The following is a 16,716-nucleotide window of genomic DNA, read 5'->3' on the forward strand; positions in this document are numbered from 1 at the left end:
CAGGTTGGGTGGGCAGTGGGGTCGGATGGGTTAGTCAGGTTGGGTGGGCAGTGGGATTGGATGGGGTTTGTCAGGTTGGGTGGGCAGTGGGATTGGATGAGGGTAGTCAGGTTGGGTGGGCAGTGGGGACGGATGGGGGTAGTCAGTTTGTGTGGGCAGTGGGGTCGGATGGGGGTAGTCAGGTTGTGTGGGCGATGGGGTCGGATGGGGGTAGTCAGGTTGTGTGGGCAGTGGGATTGGATGGGGGTAGTCAGGTTGTGTGGGCGATGGGGTCGGATGGGGGTAGTCAGGTTGTGTGGGCAGTGGGATTGGATGGGGGTAGTCAGGTTGGGTGGGCAGTGGGGCCGGATGGGGGTAGTCAGGTTGGGTGGGCAGTGGGGTCGGATGGGGGTAGTCAGGTTGGGTGGGCAGTGGGATTGGATGGGGGTAGTCATGTTGTGTGGGCAGTGGGATTGGATGGGGGTAGTCAGGTTGTGTGGGCAGTGGGATTGGATGGGGTTTGTCAGGTTGGGTGGGCAGTGGGATTGGATGAGGGTCAGGTTGGGTGGGCAGTGGGGACGGATGGGGGTAGTCAGGTTGGGTGGGCAGTGTGGTCGGATGGGGTAGTCAGGTTGGGTGGGCAGTGGGGTCGGATGGGGGTAGTCAGGTTGGGTGCGCAGTGGGGTCGGATGGGGTAGTCAGGTTGTGTGGGCAGTGGGGTCGGATGGGGGTAGTCAGTTTGGGTGGGCAGTGTGGTCGGATGGGGGTAGTCAGGTTGGGTGGGCAGTGTGGTCGGATGGGGGTAGTCAGGTTGGGTGGGCAGTGTGGTCGGATGGGGGTAGTCAGGTTGGGTGGGCAGTGCGGTCGGATAGGGTAGTCAGGTTGGGTGGGCAGTGGGGTCGGATGTGGGTAGTCAGGTTGGGTGGGCAGTGGTGTCGGATGGGGGTAGTCAGGTTGGGTGGGCAGTGGGGTCGGATGGGGGTAGTCAGGTTGGGTGGGCAGTGGGGTTGGATGGGCGGTGGGGTCGGTTGGGCGGTGGGGACGGATGGGCGGTGGGGACGGATGGGGTAGTCAGGCTGGGTGCGGGCAGTGGGGTTGCGAGTGGCCAGGCGGTTGAGTATGACGAACAGGCAGGTTGGATACAGGCTGGGTGCGGGCAGTGGGTTTGCAAGTGGCCAGGCGGTTGAGTATGACGAACAGGCAGGCTGGATACAGGCTGGGTGCGGGCAGTGGGGTTGGGAGTGGCCAGGCGGTTGAGTATGACGAACAGGCAGGTTGGATACAGGCTGGGTGCGGGCAGTGGGTTTGGGAGTGGCCAGGCGGTTGAGTATGACGAACAGGCAGGCTGGATACAGGCTGGGTGCGGGCAGTGGGTTTGGGAGTGGCCAGGCGGTTGAGTATGACGAACAGGCAGGTTGGATACAGGCTGGGTGCGGGCAGTGGGGTTGCGAGTGGCCAGGCGGTTGAGTATGATGAACAGGCAGGTTGGATACAGGCTGGGTGCGGGCAGTGGGGTTGCGAGTGGCCAGGCGGTTGAGTATGATGAACAGGCAGGTTGGATACAGGCTGGGTGCGGGCAGTGGGGTTGCGAGTGGCCAGGCGGTTGAGTATGATGAACAGGCAGGTTGGATACAGGCTGGGTGCGGGCAGTGGGGTTGCGAGTGGCCAGGCGGTTGAGTATGATGAACAGGCAGGTTGGATACAGGCTGGGTGCGGGCAGTGGGGTTGCGAGTGGCCAGGCGGTTGAGTATGACGAACAGGCAGATTGGATACAGGCTGGGTGCGGGCAGTGGGTTTGGGAGTGGCCAGGCGGTTGAGTATGATGAACAGGCAGGTTGGATACAGGCTGGGTGCGGGCAGTGGGGTTGCGAGTGGCCAGGCGGTTGAGTATGATGAACAGGCAGGTTGGATACAGGCTGGGTGCGGGCAGTGGGGTTGCGAGTGGCCAGGCGGTTGAGTATGATGAACAGGCAGGTTGTATACAGGCTGGGTGCGGGCAGTGGGTTTGGGAGTGGCCAGGCGGTTGAGTATGACGAACAGGCAGGTTGGATACAGGCTGGGTGCGGGCAGTGGGGTTGCGAGTGGCCAGGCGGTTGAGTATGATGAACAGGCAGGTTGGATACAGGCTGGGTGCGGGCAGTGGGGTTGCGAGTGGCCAGGCGGTTGAGTATGATGAACAGGCAGGTTGTATACAGGCTGGGTGCGGGCAGTGGGTTTGGGAGTGGCCAGGCGGTTGAGTATGACGAACAGGCAGGTTGGATACAGGCTGGGTGCGGGCAGTGGTGTTGCGTGTGGCCAGGCGGTTGAGTATGATGAACAGGCAGGTTGGATACAGGCTGGGTGCGGGCAGTGGGGTTGCGTGTGGCCAGGCGGTTGAGTATGATGAACAGGCAGGTTGGATACAGGCTGGGTGCGGGCAGTGGGGTTGCGAGTGGCCAGGCGGTTGAGTATGACGAACAGGCAGGTTGGATACAGGCTGGGTGCGGGCAGTGGGGTTGCGTGTGGCCAGGCGGTTGAGTATGATGAACAGGCAGGTTGGATACAGGCTGGGTGCGGGCAGTGGGGTTGCGTGTGGCCAGGCGGTTGAGTATGACGAACAGGCAGGTTGGATACAGGCTGGGTGCGGGCAGTGGGGTTGCGAGTGGCCAGGCGGTTGAGTATGATGAACAGGCAGGTTGGATACAGGCTGGGTGCGGGCAGTGGGTTTGGGAGTGGCCAGGCGGTTGAGTATGATGAACAGACAGGTTGGTACAGACCTTCCCATTGAACAATTGTGACCCAAAAATGAGGTGGGTTGAATAATGGCCAATTGAACCACAACACTTTCAAACCAGGGTGACATTTGAAATGTGCTGCCCTGGTTTAACAGATTGTGGTTGCGATTCAGTAGCCTTGTCACACCTGACCTGGTGTCGGGATCGGACCGTTGCGATGCTCGAAACGTTTTGCGAGACTTCAATAAATCTCACGAGACATCGCGATCTGGATCGGACTCTCGCTGGCCGTGATCCTGATCGGCATATTTAAATGAGACATTAGACTCATTTGACCTTGCATTTGCAGGATTCTCCTGACACCCGGAGCCATATGGTGGTGACTGGAAGACCAGAGCTCGCCAGGGCGACATTTAGTACCAGGCGAAATGGCACCTGGCAACCGCACTCTGCAACCTCATGGCCCGACATATCCCCCACTCTACCATTACCACCAAGCCAGGGGATCAACCCTGGTTCAATGAAGAGTGCAGGAGAGCATGTCAGGAGCAACACCAGGTAGGCCAAAACATGAGATGTCAACCTGGTGAAGCTACAACACAGGACTACTTGTGCGCCAAACAGCATAAGGAGCGAGTGATTTAGACAGAGCTACGTGACTCCACAATCAACCTAGGGTGGCATGGTGGCACAGTGGTTAGCACTGCTGCCTCACAGCGCCAGGCTCCCGGGTTCGATTCTGACCTCGGGTCACTCTCTGTGTGGAGTTTGTACTTTCTCCCCGTGTGTGCGTGGGTTTCCTCCGGGTGCTCCGGTTTCCTCCCACAATCCAAAGATGTGCAGGTTAGGTGAATTGGTCATGCTAAATTGCCCAAAGGTTAGGTGGGGTTACGGGGCTAGGAGTGGGGGATTGGGCGTGGACAGGGTGCTCTATCGGAGCAAGGGCTGGTGCAGACTCGATGGGCCGAATGGCCTCCTACTGCACTGTAAATTCTATGATTCATCTATGACTGTTGATTATAACTGATCAGATCTAAGCTCTGCAGTCCTTCACATCCAGCTGTGAATGGTGGTGGACAATTAAACAACTCACTGGAGGAGGAGGCTCTACAAATATCCCCATCCTCAATGATGGAGGAGCCCAGCACATCAGCGCAAAGGATAAGGCTGACGCATTCGCAACAATCTTCAGCCAGAGGTGCCAAGTGGGTGATCCATCTCGGTCTCCTCCAGAGGTCCCCAGCATCAGCTAATACGATTCACTCCGGGTGATATCAAGAAACGGCTGACGGCACTGGATATTGCAAAGGCTATGGGCCCTGACAATATCCTGGAAATAGTACCGAAGGCTTGTGCTCCACAACTTGCTGCACCCCTGGCCAAGCTGTTCCAGTGCAGCGACAACACTGGCATCTACCCGGCAATGTGGAACATTGCCCAGGTGTGTCCTGTACACAAGAAACAGGAGAAATACAACCCGGCCAATTACCGCCCTATCAGTCTACTCTCAATTATCAGTAAAGTGATGGAAGAAGTTATCAACAGTGCTGACAAGCAGCACTTACTCAGCAATAACCTGCTCACGGACGCTCAGTTTGGGTTTTGCCAGGGTCACTCAGCTCCTGACCTCATTACAGCTTTGGGTCAAACATGGACAAAAGAGCTGAATGCCAGAGGTGAGGTGAGAGTGACTGCCCTGGACATCAAGGCAGCATTTGACCAAGTATGGCATCAAGGAGCCCTAGCTAAACTGGAATCAATGGGAACAGGGAGGAAAACTCTCCGCTGGTTGGAGTCATACCTGGCACAAAGGAAGATGGTTGTGGTGGTTGGAGGTCAATAATCTCAGCTACAGGACATCACTGCAGGAGTTCAGCTGCAATGATCTCCCTTCCATCATAAGGTCAGAAGTGGGGATGTTTGCAGATGACTGCACAATGTTCAGCACCATTCGCGATTCCTCAGATAATGAAGCAGTCCATGTCCAAATGCAGCAAGACCTGGACAGTATCCAGGCTTGGGCTGACAAGTGGCAAGTTACATTGGCGAACACCGGCAGTGCAAACACATTGGGCCAAATGGCCTCCTCTTGCACTGTAACAATAATAATAATCTTTATTGTCACAAGTAGCCTTACATGAACACTGCAATAAAGTTACTGTGAAAATCCCCTAGTCGCCACACTCCGGCGCCTGTTCGGGTACACTGAGGGAGAATTCAGAATGTCCAATTCACCTAACAGCATGTCTTTCGGGACTTGTGGGAGGAAACTGGAGCACCCGGAGGAAACCCACGCAGACACGGGGAGAACGTGCAGACTCCGCACAGACAGTGACCCAAGCAGGGAATTTATCCTGGGGCCCTGGCGCTGTGAGTCAACAGTGCTAACCACTGTGCTACCGTGCTGGCCCAATTCTATGATTCTGTGAGAATCATTTTGTCTTGGTCCACCCACGTCTATGCTATGACCAAGAAAGCACAACAGCGCCTTTACTTCCTCAGGAAACTAAGGACATTCGGCATGTCCATATTGACAGTGTGGCGTGGCAGGGTGAGTTCGGAGTTGGACTGTGAAATGTGGGGGGGGGGGTTGCCAGAATTCTGTAGGTCACTGATATGTTGAAGGGATAAAGCCTCACAAACGTTTTTTTCTCTCTCAACCTTGGTTTCTTTGAAGACATCTCACTAGGAATTAGAAATTGGATGAAAGGGAAAATATTAAAAACAAAAATTACATCACGTTCGAACTCCCTTGTTGGCACATCGCTTCCAGGATCCATCCCACCGGAGGATAGGGAGCCGTCAGACGGAGAGGTCATTGGCTGACGCTTGTTGACGTAATTTCCCCCCGAGAATTCTCTTCGAAGGGCACTTCCATTTTGTGCTGTTGACCCTGTACGAACATCATCAACATGTGAAAATCTAGATAGCAAATTCAGTCTTACAGTCCAGTGTGAGGGTACGGTAAAGGCTGTCTCACACCAAAAATAGGGACGTTGATGGAAAATAAAATGACAAGATATTCAACAACAACTTGCATTTATGTTGCACCTTAATTGTGGTAAAGTGTTCCAGAGACTTCATTCCCCAAGTCCCATAAGCACATTAATCACCTTTCCATTATGATCGTGTAGACAGTGAAGGGTATGTAATTTGCCTCTAACTCTCTACTATTTTAGGATTTGCAAGATAGGTTCACCATTTGCCTATATTTTCATCTACATCTGGTACCAAATCTCTTAAGCTGCCAGAATCCTATCCTTTGAAACTCCCTCCCTAAATGTTCCCTTTCTTCTCTTCATCTTTTTTCAAATCCCTAGCTGTATCCACCCCTGTGTCCAAGGCGTCGATCACCCTCTCCTCTCAGCTTCCCTTTTCCAGTTTGACACCCATTTGTCCCTCGTGTCTCTTTATGAAGCTCCTCAGGATAAATCTTGTGTTGAAATGCAAGTTGTTGTTGTAGTCTGGCAGTCAGATCAAAGGGCAAAGTTCAGAATGTTGAAAAGTAAAGTTAGATATCAGGAAGTTCTTTGCTGCATCAAAACACAGAATGGTCAACTTACAACCTTTGAGAAGTGAAGGAAGCAGCAACTGTACACGAACAATGTTAAGTGGTACCTATCACAACAGGATCATCACCCCATTTGTATAAGGAAACCGGTTGAGTGTCAAATATCTTACTTGACGAGAGTCCACTGCTGGCACTCATGGAGCGTCCTGGCTCTGTGCGCGACCGCGCAATAGCGGGGATGCTGACGGAAGCGCTAAACATTGTCCGACTCTTCTCATCCGGAGGGCGGAGATTCTGTAAAGAAACAGGGTGAGAGTGAAAAAGAACCAGCCAAGATATTGAACAATTCAAATAGATGGAACCAAGAGATGATCACTTTAGAGACTTTCATTTAAAGGCTCAGTTGAATTGTTAAACCAGCCAGTTTCACGCACAGTCGGACAGTACTAACTACTCGCAAAGTGTCATTTCAGTCCATTTCTAAAATGCTGAAAGGATGCAGTCAATGCGGTGTTGGGATTACAGGAGCATTAGAAACCTTTCAGTGCTTTGCTCAAACTCCACTCCGCACACACAAGGCAAGGCAATGAAAACCAGCAAACAGTGCACTGCAGTATAGCCTGAACCAGTCCTTATATACACTTGCTGAGGGCAGCACGGTGGCCTAGTGGTTAGCACAGCAGTCTCACGAGGTCCCAGGTTCGATTCCGGCTCTGGGTCACTGTCCGTGTGGAGTTTGCACATTCTCCGTGTGTCTGCGTGGGTTTCGCCCCCACAACCCAACAATGTACAGAGTAGGTAGATTGGCCACGCTAAATTGCCCCTTAATTGGAAAGAATAATTGGGTAATCTAAATTTTTTTTTAAAAATACACTTGCTGGCAGGGATCATTGCAAAGAAGAGTTGAGGCCAATCACTGCACCACAGAAGCTCTGCTCAGGTAACTTTGCACAGGTCAGTTGGTCACTAAACCTGGCAATGCCTGGTCAGCACAGTTTAGGATTTCCAAGTGGGGAAGTTGAACAGATCGCAAATAAACACTACCTGTGAAAGTATGCCAATATTCCATTTGCCCACTGATTACAATTAGGGGCTGTGACTGGACAACACGTACCATGCTGTAGCATACACTACTGCACTTGACATTTACACCACAGTCGTGACACAGGTGAAAAATGTGGTTTTGGCGTGGATCCGAGTGATCAGAGGGCAGCACTTGCCCTAATTATAATACAGCTGCACTTGCAATTTGTGTAAAATTCTCAGCATATTATTTTGTCTACTTTACAAATGGCAATGGGCTGTGACCTGTTGTCATTTAAACAACACTGGCAATAATGGATCAAACAAATGCAGATACCAGTCCGCAGCTGCAGTACAAAGAACAAAGAACAAAGAAATGTACAGCACAGGAACAGGCCCTTCGGCCCTCCAAGCCCGTGCCGACCATACTGCCCGACTAAACTACAATCTTCGACACTTCCTGGGTCCGTATCCTTCTATTCCCATCCTATTCATATATTTGTCAAGATGCCCCTTAAATGTCCCTATCGTCCCTGCTTCCACTACCTCCTCCGGTAGCGAGTTCCAGGCACCCACTACCCTCTGCGTAAAAAACTTGCCTCGTACATCTACTCTAAACCTTGCCCCTCTCACCTTAAACCGATGCCCCCTAGTAATTGACCCCTCTACCCTGGGGAAAAGCCTCTGACTATCCACTCTGTCTATGCCCCTCATAATTTTGTATACCTCTATCAGGTCGCCCCTCAACCTCCTTCGTTCCAGTGAGAACAAACCGAGTTTATTCAATCGCTCCTCATAGCTTATGCCCTCCATACCAGGCAACATTCTGGTAAATCTCTTCTGCACCCTCTCTAAAGCCTCCACATCCTTCTGGTAGTGTGGCGACCAGAATTGAACACTATACTCCAAGTGTGGCCTAACTAAGGTTCTATACAGCTGCAACATGACTTGCCAATTCTTATACTCAATGCCCCGGCCAATGAAGGCAAGCATGCCGCATGCCTTCTTGACTACCTTCTCCACCTGTGTTGCCCCTTTCAATGACCTGTGGACCTGTACTCCTAGATCTCTTTGACTTTCAATACTCTTGAGGGTTCTACCATTCACTGTATATTCCCTACCTGCATTAGACCTTCCAAAATGCATTACCTCACATTTGTCCGGATTAAACTCCATCTGCCATCTCTCCGCCCAAGTCTCCAGACAATCTAAATCCTGTTGTATCCTCAGACAGTCCTCATCGCTATCCGCAATTCCACCAACCTTTGTGTCGTCTGCAAACTTACTAATCAGACCAGTTACATTTTCCTCCAAATCATTTATATATACTACAAACAGCAAAGGTCCCAACACTGATCCCTGTGGAACACCACTGGTCACAGCCCTCCAATTAGAAAAGCATCCCTCCATTGCTACCCTCTGCCTTCTATGGCCTAGCCAGTTCTGTATCCACCTTGCCAGTTCACCCCTGATCCCGTGTGACTTCACCTTTTGTACTAGTCTACCATGAGGGACCTTGTCAAAGGCCTTACTGAAGTCCATATAGACAACATCTACTGCCCTACCTGCATCAATCATCTTAGTGACCTCCTCGAAAAACTCTATCAAGTTAGTGAGACACGACCTCCCCTTCACAAAACCGTGCTGCCTCTCACTAATACGTCCATTTGCTTCCAAATGGGGGTAGATCCTGTCTCGAAGAATTCTCTCCAGTAATTTCCCTACCACTGAAGTAAGGCTCACCGGCCTGTAGTTCCCGGGATTATCCTTGCTACCCTTCTTAAACAGAGGAACAACATTGGCTATTCTCCAGTCCTCCGGGACATCCCCTGAAGACAGCGAGGATCCAAAGATTTCTGTCAAGGCCACAGCAATTTCCTCTCCAGCCTCCTTCAGTATTCTGGGGTAGATCCCATCAGGCCCTGGGGACTTATCTACCTTAATATTTTTTAAGACACCCAACACCTCGTCTTTTTGGATCACAATGTGACCCAGGCTATCTACACCCCCTTCTCCAGACTCAACATCTACCAATTCCTTCTCTTTGGTGAATACTGATGCAAAGTATTCATTTAGTACCTCGCCCATTTCCTCTGGCTCCGCACATAGATTCCCTTGCCTATCCTTCAGTGGGCCAACCCTTTCCCTGGCTACCCTCTTGCTTTTTATGTACGTGTAAAAAGCCTTGGGATTTTCCTTAACCCTATTTGCCAATGACTTTTCATGACCCCTTCTAGCCCTCCTGACTCCTTGCTTAAGTTCCTTCCTACTTTCCTTATATGCCACACAGGCTTCGTCTGTTCCCAGCCTTTTAGCCCTGACAAATGCCTCCTTTTTCTTTTTGACGAGGCCTACAATATCACTCGTCATCCAAGGTTCCCGAAAATTGCCGTATTTATCTTTCCTCCTCACAGGAACATGCCTGTCCTGTGATCCTTTCAACTGACACTTGAAAGCCTCCCACATGTCAGATGTTGATTTGCCCTCAAACATCCGCCCCCAATCTATGTTCTTCAGTTCTCGCCTAATATTGTTGTTGTCTGTCACCTACAATGGAGGCTTGTGATAACCAAATGGAACAGTTTTAAACCAACTAAACTCAGTGACAGACAACAGGCACAAACAATTCAAATCAGCCTGCAGCACCAGCCCCTCTGCTTTTATCACAAGTATTTTCCCTTAGAAACCAACGCTTATCTTCAAATTCAGCAGGGCTGGCTGCTTTTGTGAAGAAGGGAACAGAGTTAATATTTCAGATTGGCGGCCTTTCATTGGAGTGGTCGTTGATCTGAAATGCTAAGTCCATTGCACTCCTCGCAGACGTTGTCTGTCCGGTTTAGTTCTTCCAGCTTTTCAGTTTTTATTTTGACTATCTGCAGCATTTTGCTTTGATTTTAATCTTAAAATTACTGGGAATAGCTTGAAGGTTTATTCACAACTTCGCACAAAGACACATCCCCAGGAGGTATCTGATCACGTTTTAAATAACAGGCAAAACTGGGATCATATCGAGCGGTAGGAAAACCAGCTGTCAGGTTAATTACCTGTAAAACATTAATGGATTAACCTTGGCTCAGTCTCTTGTCTCTCAATCAGATGGTCATGGGTTCCAGCCGAACTCAGAAGACGTGAACCCACAATCTAGGCAACATTTCAGTGCAGTGCGGAGTGAGTGCTGCACTGGTGGAGGGGACATGCCTCTGATAAGATATTAAACCGAGATCCCGTCTGCCCTCTCAGGTGGAAGTAAAATGTCCCATGGCCAATATTCATCCTTCAGCCAACAGCACAAAAACTGCTGATCTGCTTATTGTCACATAGTCGTTTGTGGGAGCTTGCAGTGCACAATTGGCTGCTACATTTCTCACAACAGTGACCGCACTTCAAAGGTACTTTATTGCTTATGAAGCACTTCGGGACATCCTGAGGTCGTCAAGGACACTTTCGGAATGCAAGTTCATTCTTGTCTTTTTGGGGTATTTTAACGTTACCCAGTTTTGGACACTTTTTCCAGACAACATTTCATATCTGAGAAGCTACGGAGCAGGAGTAGGTAATTTGGCCTCTTAAGCCCGCTCTGCCATTCAACAAAATGATGGCTGATCGGATTGTGCCCTCAACTCCATATACCCACCTATGCCTGGCAACCTTTGACCGTCTTGTTGATCAAGAATCTATCTATCTGCACCTGAAAAATATTCAATGACCCTGCTTCTGCCACTCTCGGGGGAAGAGAATTCTACAGACTTGTGACCCACTGAGAGAAAGTAATTCTTCTCATCATTAGCTTAAATGGGAGACCCCTTATTTTTAATGTGTCCCCTGGTTCCAGTCTCTCCAACAAGGCATCCACCTCGTCAAGTCCGCTCAGGGTCTTGCTAATAATAATCATCTTTATTATCACAAGTAGGTTTACATTAACACTGCAATGAAGTTACTGTGAAAATCCCCCAGTCGCCACATTCCGGCGCCTGTTCGGGTCACAGAGGGAGAATTCAGAATGTCCAATTCACCTAACAGCACGTCTTTCGGGACATGTGGGAGGAAACCGGAGCATCCAGAGGAAACCCACACAGACACGGGGAGAACGTGCAGACTCCACACAGACAGTGACCCAAGCCAGGTATCAAACCTTGGACCCTGGCGCTGTGAAGCAACAGTGCTAACCACTGTGCTACCGTGCCGCTCACCTTATATGTTTCAATAAGATCACCTCAGTGGACACAGAGCCAGCCTGTCCAACTGTGCCTCCTCTGAAGATCTGATCCTCTGCCTCTGGTAATTCTGCCTTTCAGAAGCTCATGGGAACAGGCTGGCCGGACTTAACTGCCGACTCTTCCCCTGCTCTGCTTGCCGTCCCTCCCGGCCCCCATCCCATCTCAACCCACAGAACCGAGATCACAAATCGGTGCCTCTGGAGGAGAATGTTGGGGGCTTTGCACCAATTTTGCAGTAGACGGAATTGCTAATGGCCAAAGCAGATGGAGCGATGCAGGGTTTGGCTGGATTAGTGCCACACACACGCACACAAGGCACCGCAAATCGGTTAGTGAGGAGGACAAGCACACGGACACACACTATACCCTTGGTGTTATGGAATGTGGTGAGCAGCAGGCAGAGTCTGTTGGAGGGGAGGAGATGGGGGGATCGTGGCAGAGGAAGTTCTCAGCAGAGTGCACAGTCATGTGGTAAACATGTTCAAAGTTGGTTGGAGTGGAGATCAGGCTGATGTGATTACTGCGGGGTAGATGTGGGGAACCTGGCTATTCAGGGAGCAACAGAAGGAAAGAAATGTCACAGGAAAGAAGGAAAAAAACCATGAAATTCATCAGTTCCAGATAGAAATGGTTCAGGAAGGTCGCCTGTAATAACCCAACATAGGAGTAAAAAAACAAAACCAATTATACGATTAAAGACTGCTAATCTTAGACGTTTAAAGAGAAACAGTGTGCGATTCATCAATCGTGCAGTTCGCATTTGATCCCAATTATAAAGGGCCTTGAAACATTTTCATTCATTTAAAGAGATTCCATAATGCAAATTGCTGGAAATAAATGGCAGAGCCTGAACAGTGCATCCTTGGCTAACTTACCATCGGCAAATCCTTCAAGATCTGTATACCGTCACCTGGACCCATGTGTACAATATGATTGAAATTAGTTGGGTTTGAAATTAACTTCGATCTCATTTCTGGATCTCGAAGCATTTCTCTGAAAAGGTAAAGAAATCCAAAATCATTTCCATTCAAATTAAATGAAAACAAAGTAACTTCATCCTCTTTTTCTGTTGCTCTACCCCTCTCACTGGCACAGAGGATGGTACGGTAATGTTCACTGTTTACTCCCCTCTACCCCTCTCACTGGCACAGAGGATGGTACGGTAATGTTCACTGTTTACTCCCCTCTCACTGGCACAGAGGATGGTGCGGTAATGTTCACTGTTTACTCCCCTCTACCCCTCTCACTGGCACAGAGGATGGTACGGTAATGTTCACTGTTTACCCTCACTCTACCCCTCTCACTGGCACAGAGGATGGTATGGTAATGTTCACTATTTACCCTCACTCCCCTCTCACTGGCACAGAGGATGGTACAGTAATGTTCACTGTTTACTCTCACTCTCCTCTACCCCTCTCACTGGCACAGAGGATGGTACGGTAATGTTCACTGTTTACTCTCCTCTATCCCTCTCACTGGCACAGAGGATGGTACGGTAATGTTCACTGTTTACTCTCACTCTCCTCTACCCCTCTCACTGGCACAGAGGATGGTACGGTAATGTTCACTACTTACTCTCACTCCCCTCTCACTGGCACAGAGGATGGTACAGTAATGTTCACTGTTTACTCTCACTCTCGCCTACCCCTCTCACTGGCACAGAGGATGGTATGGTAATGTTCACTATTTACCCTCACTCCCCTCTCACTGGCACAGAGGATGGTACAGTAATGTTCACTGTTTACTCTCACTCTCCTCTACCCCTCTCACTGGCACAGAGGATGGTACGGTAATGTTCACTGTTTACTCTCCTCTATCCCTCTCACTGGCACAGAGGATGGTACGGTAATGTTCACTGTTTACTCTCACTCTCCTCTACCCCTCTCACTGGCACAGAGGATGGTACGGTAATGTTCACTACTTACTCTCACTCCCCTCTCACTGGCACAGAGGATGGTACAGTAATGTTCACTGTTTACTCTCACTCTCGCCTACCCCCCTCACTGGCACAGAGGATGGTACGGTAATGTTCACTACTTACCCTCACTCCCCTCTCACTGGCACAGAGGATGGTACGGTAATGTTCACTGTTTACTCTCACTCTCCTCTACCCCTCTCACTGGCACAGAGGATGGAACAGTAATGTTCACTGTTTACTCTCACTCTCCTCTACCCCCCTCACTGGCACAGAGGATGGTACGGTAATGTTCACTACTTACCCTCACTCCCCTCTCACTGGCACAGAGGATGGTACGGTAATGTTCACTGTTTACTCTCACTCTACCCCTCTCACTGGCACAGAGGATGGTACGGTAATGTTCACTGTTTACTCTCCTCTACCCCTCTCACTGGCACAGAGGATGGTACGGTAATGTTCACTGTTTACTCTCACTCTCCTCTACCTCTCTCACTGGCACAGAGGATGGTACGGTAATGTTAACTGTTTACTCTCCTCTACCCCCCTCACTGGCACAGAGGATGGTACGGTAATGTTCACTACTTACCCTCACTCCCCTCTCACTGGCAGAGAGGATGGTACGGTAATGTTCACTGTTTACTCTCACTCTCCTCTACCCCTCCCACTGGCACAGAGGATGGTACGGTAATGTTCACTGTTTACCCTCACTCCCCTCTCACTGGCACAGAGGATGGTACGGTAATGTTCACTGTTTACTCTCACTCTCCTCTACTTCTCTCACTGGCACAGAGGATGGTACGGTAATGTTCATTGTTTACTCTCCTTTACCCCTCTCACTGGCACAGAGGATGGTACGGTAATGTTCACTGTTTACTCCCCTCTACCTCTCTCACTGGCACAGAGGATGGTACGGTAACATTCACTGTTTACTCTCACTCTCCTCTACCCCTCTCACTGGCACAGAGGATGGTACGGTAATGTTCACGCTTTACTCCCCTCTACTCCTCTCACTGGCACAGAGGATGGTACGGTAATGTTCACTGTTTACTCCCCTCTACCCCTCTCACTGGCACAGAGGATGGCACGGTAATGTTCACTGTTTACCCTCACTCTACCCCTCTCACTGGCACAGAGAATGGTACGGTAATGTTCACTGTTTACCCTCACTCTACCCCTCCCACTGGCACAGAGGATGGTACGGTAATGTTCACTGTTTACTCTCCTCTACCCCTCTCACTGGCACAGAGGATGGTACGGTAATGTTCACTGTTTACCCTCACTCTACCCCTCTCACTGGCACAGAGGGTGGTACGGTAATGTTCACTGTTTACCCTCACTCTACCCCTCTCACAGGCACAGAGGGTGGTATGGTAATGTTCACTGTTTACCCTCACTCTCTAGCTGGATGTTAATGCACATGGGAGAAAAACACGTTTCACGTTCTGTCATCTTTCTCAATTCAGGCACTTACGCTGAAGGTCCAGCTACTGCAGGGCAGTTTTGCTTTGGGTAAGGGAACTACTGCTAGCATGAACATAGTACAAACAATGAAATTCAACTCCCTTTGGAGCCTGAAGCACAGAGCTGCACTTTCCAAAGTACCACCAAAATGAAATGAAGTCCATATCTAATATGACATTAACTGTTTTGGGGGGAGGGTAGAGAACCAGGCACCGAGTGGGTAAGTGGTATTGGGGGGACAGCATGAGGAAGGTGACAGGGTAAGATGGGGACGTATGTTTGCTATGACACTGAGACTCTGTCCCACCTCCTCTGCTGAAGCCTCTCCTCTTCAGGTACCCGAAAGGAGTATCTCCGTTTGCTCCTGGTCCTGACCATCTGTTTGCGACTGTTATCTGTCGTTTCAGGAACAACGAGCTCGTCTCCTTCTGTGGGAGTGAAAGAAACATCTTAATGGAAACTATAAAATGACCAGATGATCGACAAAAATATTGTGAAAACTTTGACTATTATTGTAATAAACTGCTCAAGGGCTGTCCAGGTCTTTGCCATGGTCAGACCTTGCTCTGATACCCCCATTAGGCTGACCAGGTCTTTGCCATGTTCAGACCATGCTCAGATACTCCTCCATTAGGCTGTCCAGGTCTTTGCCATGTTTAGACCATGCTCAGATACTCCTCCATTAGGCTGTCCAGGTCTTTGCCATAATTGCCACGTTCAGACCATGCTCAGATACCCCCCAATAGGCTGTCCAGGTCTTTGCCATGTTTAGACCATGCTCAAATACTCCTCCATTAGGCCGTCCAGGACTTGGCCAACATTGTCATACAAACAAAGAACAAAGAAATGTTCAGCACAGGAACAGACCCTTCGGCCCTCCAAGCCCGTGCCGACCATGCTGCCCGACTAAACTACAATCTTCTACACTTCCTGGGTCCGTATCCCTCTATTCCCATCCTATTCATGTATTTGACAAGATGCCCCTTAAATGTCACTATCGTCCCTGCTTCCACCACCTCCTCCGGTAGCGAGTTCCAGGCACCCACTACCCTCTGTGTAAAAAACTTGTCTCGTACATCTACTCTAAACCTTGCCCCTCGCACCTTAAACCTATGCCCCCTAGTAATTGACCCCTCTACCCCAGGGAAAAGCCTCTGACTATCCACTCTGTCTATGCCCCTCATAATTTTGTAGACCTCTATCAGGTCGCTCCTCAACCTTCGTTGTTCCAGTGAGAACAAACCGAGTTTATTCAACCGCTCTTCATAGCTAATGCCCTCCATACCAGGCAACATTCTGGTAAATCTCTTCTGCACCCTCTCTAAAGCCTCCACATCCTTCTGGTAGTGTGGCGACCAGAATTGAACACTATACTCCAAATGTGGCCTAACTAAGGTTCTATACAGCTGCAACATGACTTGCCAATTCTTATACTCAATGCCCCGGCCAATGAAGGCAAGCATGCCGTATGCCTTCTTGACCTTCTCCACCTGTGCTGCCCCTTTCAGGTCACTACCTGTGGACCTGTACTCCTAGATCTCTTTGACTTTCAATACTCTTGAGGGTTCTACCATTCACTGTATATTCCCTACCTGCAATAGACCTTCCAAAATGCATTACCTCACATTTGTCCGGATTAAATTCCATCTGCCATCTCTCCGCCCAAGTCTCCAAACAATCTAAATCCTGCTGTATCCTCCGACAGTCCTCATCGCTATCCGCAATTCCACCAACCTTTGTGTCGTCTGCAAACTTACTAATCAGGCCAGTTACCATTTTCCTCCAAATCATTTATATATACTACAAACAGCAAAGGTCCCAGCACTGATCCCTGCGGAACACCACTGGTCACAGCCCTCCAATTAGAAAAGCATTCTTCCATTGCTACTCTCT

The 16,716-nt window shown here is 49.8% G+C and overlaps 1 protein-coding gene across 9 annotated transcripts in view; it reads right to left on the minus strand.

Moving 5' to 3' along the window:
- The window catches only part of LOC140411160 (serine/threonine-protein kinase MRCK alpha-like), a 900,765-nt gene that overhangs the window by 11,821 nt on the left and 872,228 nt on the right, over window positions 1-16,716 (minus strand). For 5 of the 9 annotated variants that reach the window (XM_072500231.1, XM_072500235.1, XM_072500230.1 and 2 more), the window contains 5 exons: window positions 15,131-15,251; window positions 12,320-12,437; window positions 11,811-11,990; window positions 6,375-6,498; window positions 5,429-5,586 (listed from right to left, as the gene is read on the minus strand). In XM_072500231.1, the coding sequence (XP_072356332.1) occupies window positions 5,429-5,586; window positions 6,375-6,498; window positions 11,811-11,990; window positions 12,320-12,437; window positions 15,131-15,251 (701 nt within the window). The remainder of the gene's footprint in view (window positions 1-5,428; window positions 5,587-6,374; window positions 6,499-11,810; window positions 11,991-12,319; window positions 12,438-15,130; window positions 15,252-16,716) is intronic. The other 4 variants (XM_072500236.1, XM_072500234.1, XM_072500237.1 and 1 more) reach the window with 1 other exon arrangement.

The sequence above is a fragment of the Scyliorhinus torazame genome, chromosome 4, assembly GCF_047496885.1.
Source record: "Scyliorhinus torazame isolate Kashiwa2021f chromosome 4, sScyTor2.1, whole genome shotgun sequence".
Taxonomy (NCBI): Eukaryota; Metazoa; Chordata; class Chondrichthyes; order Carcharhiniformes; family Scyliorhinidae; genus Scyliorhinus; species Scyliorhinus torazame.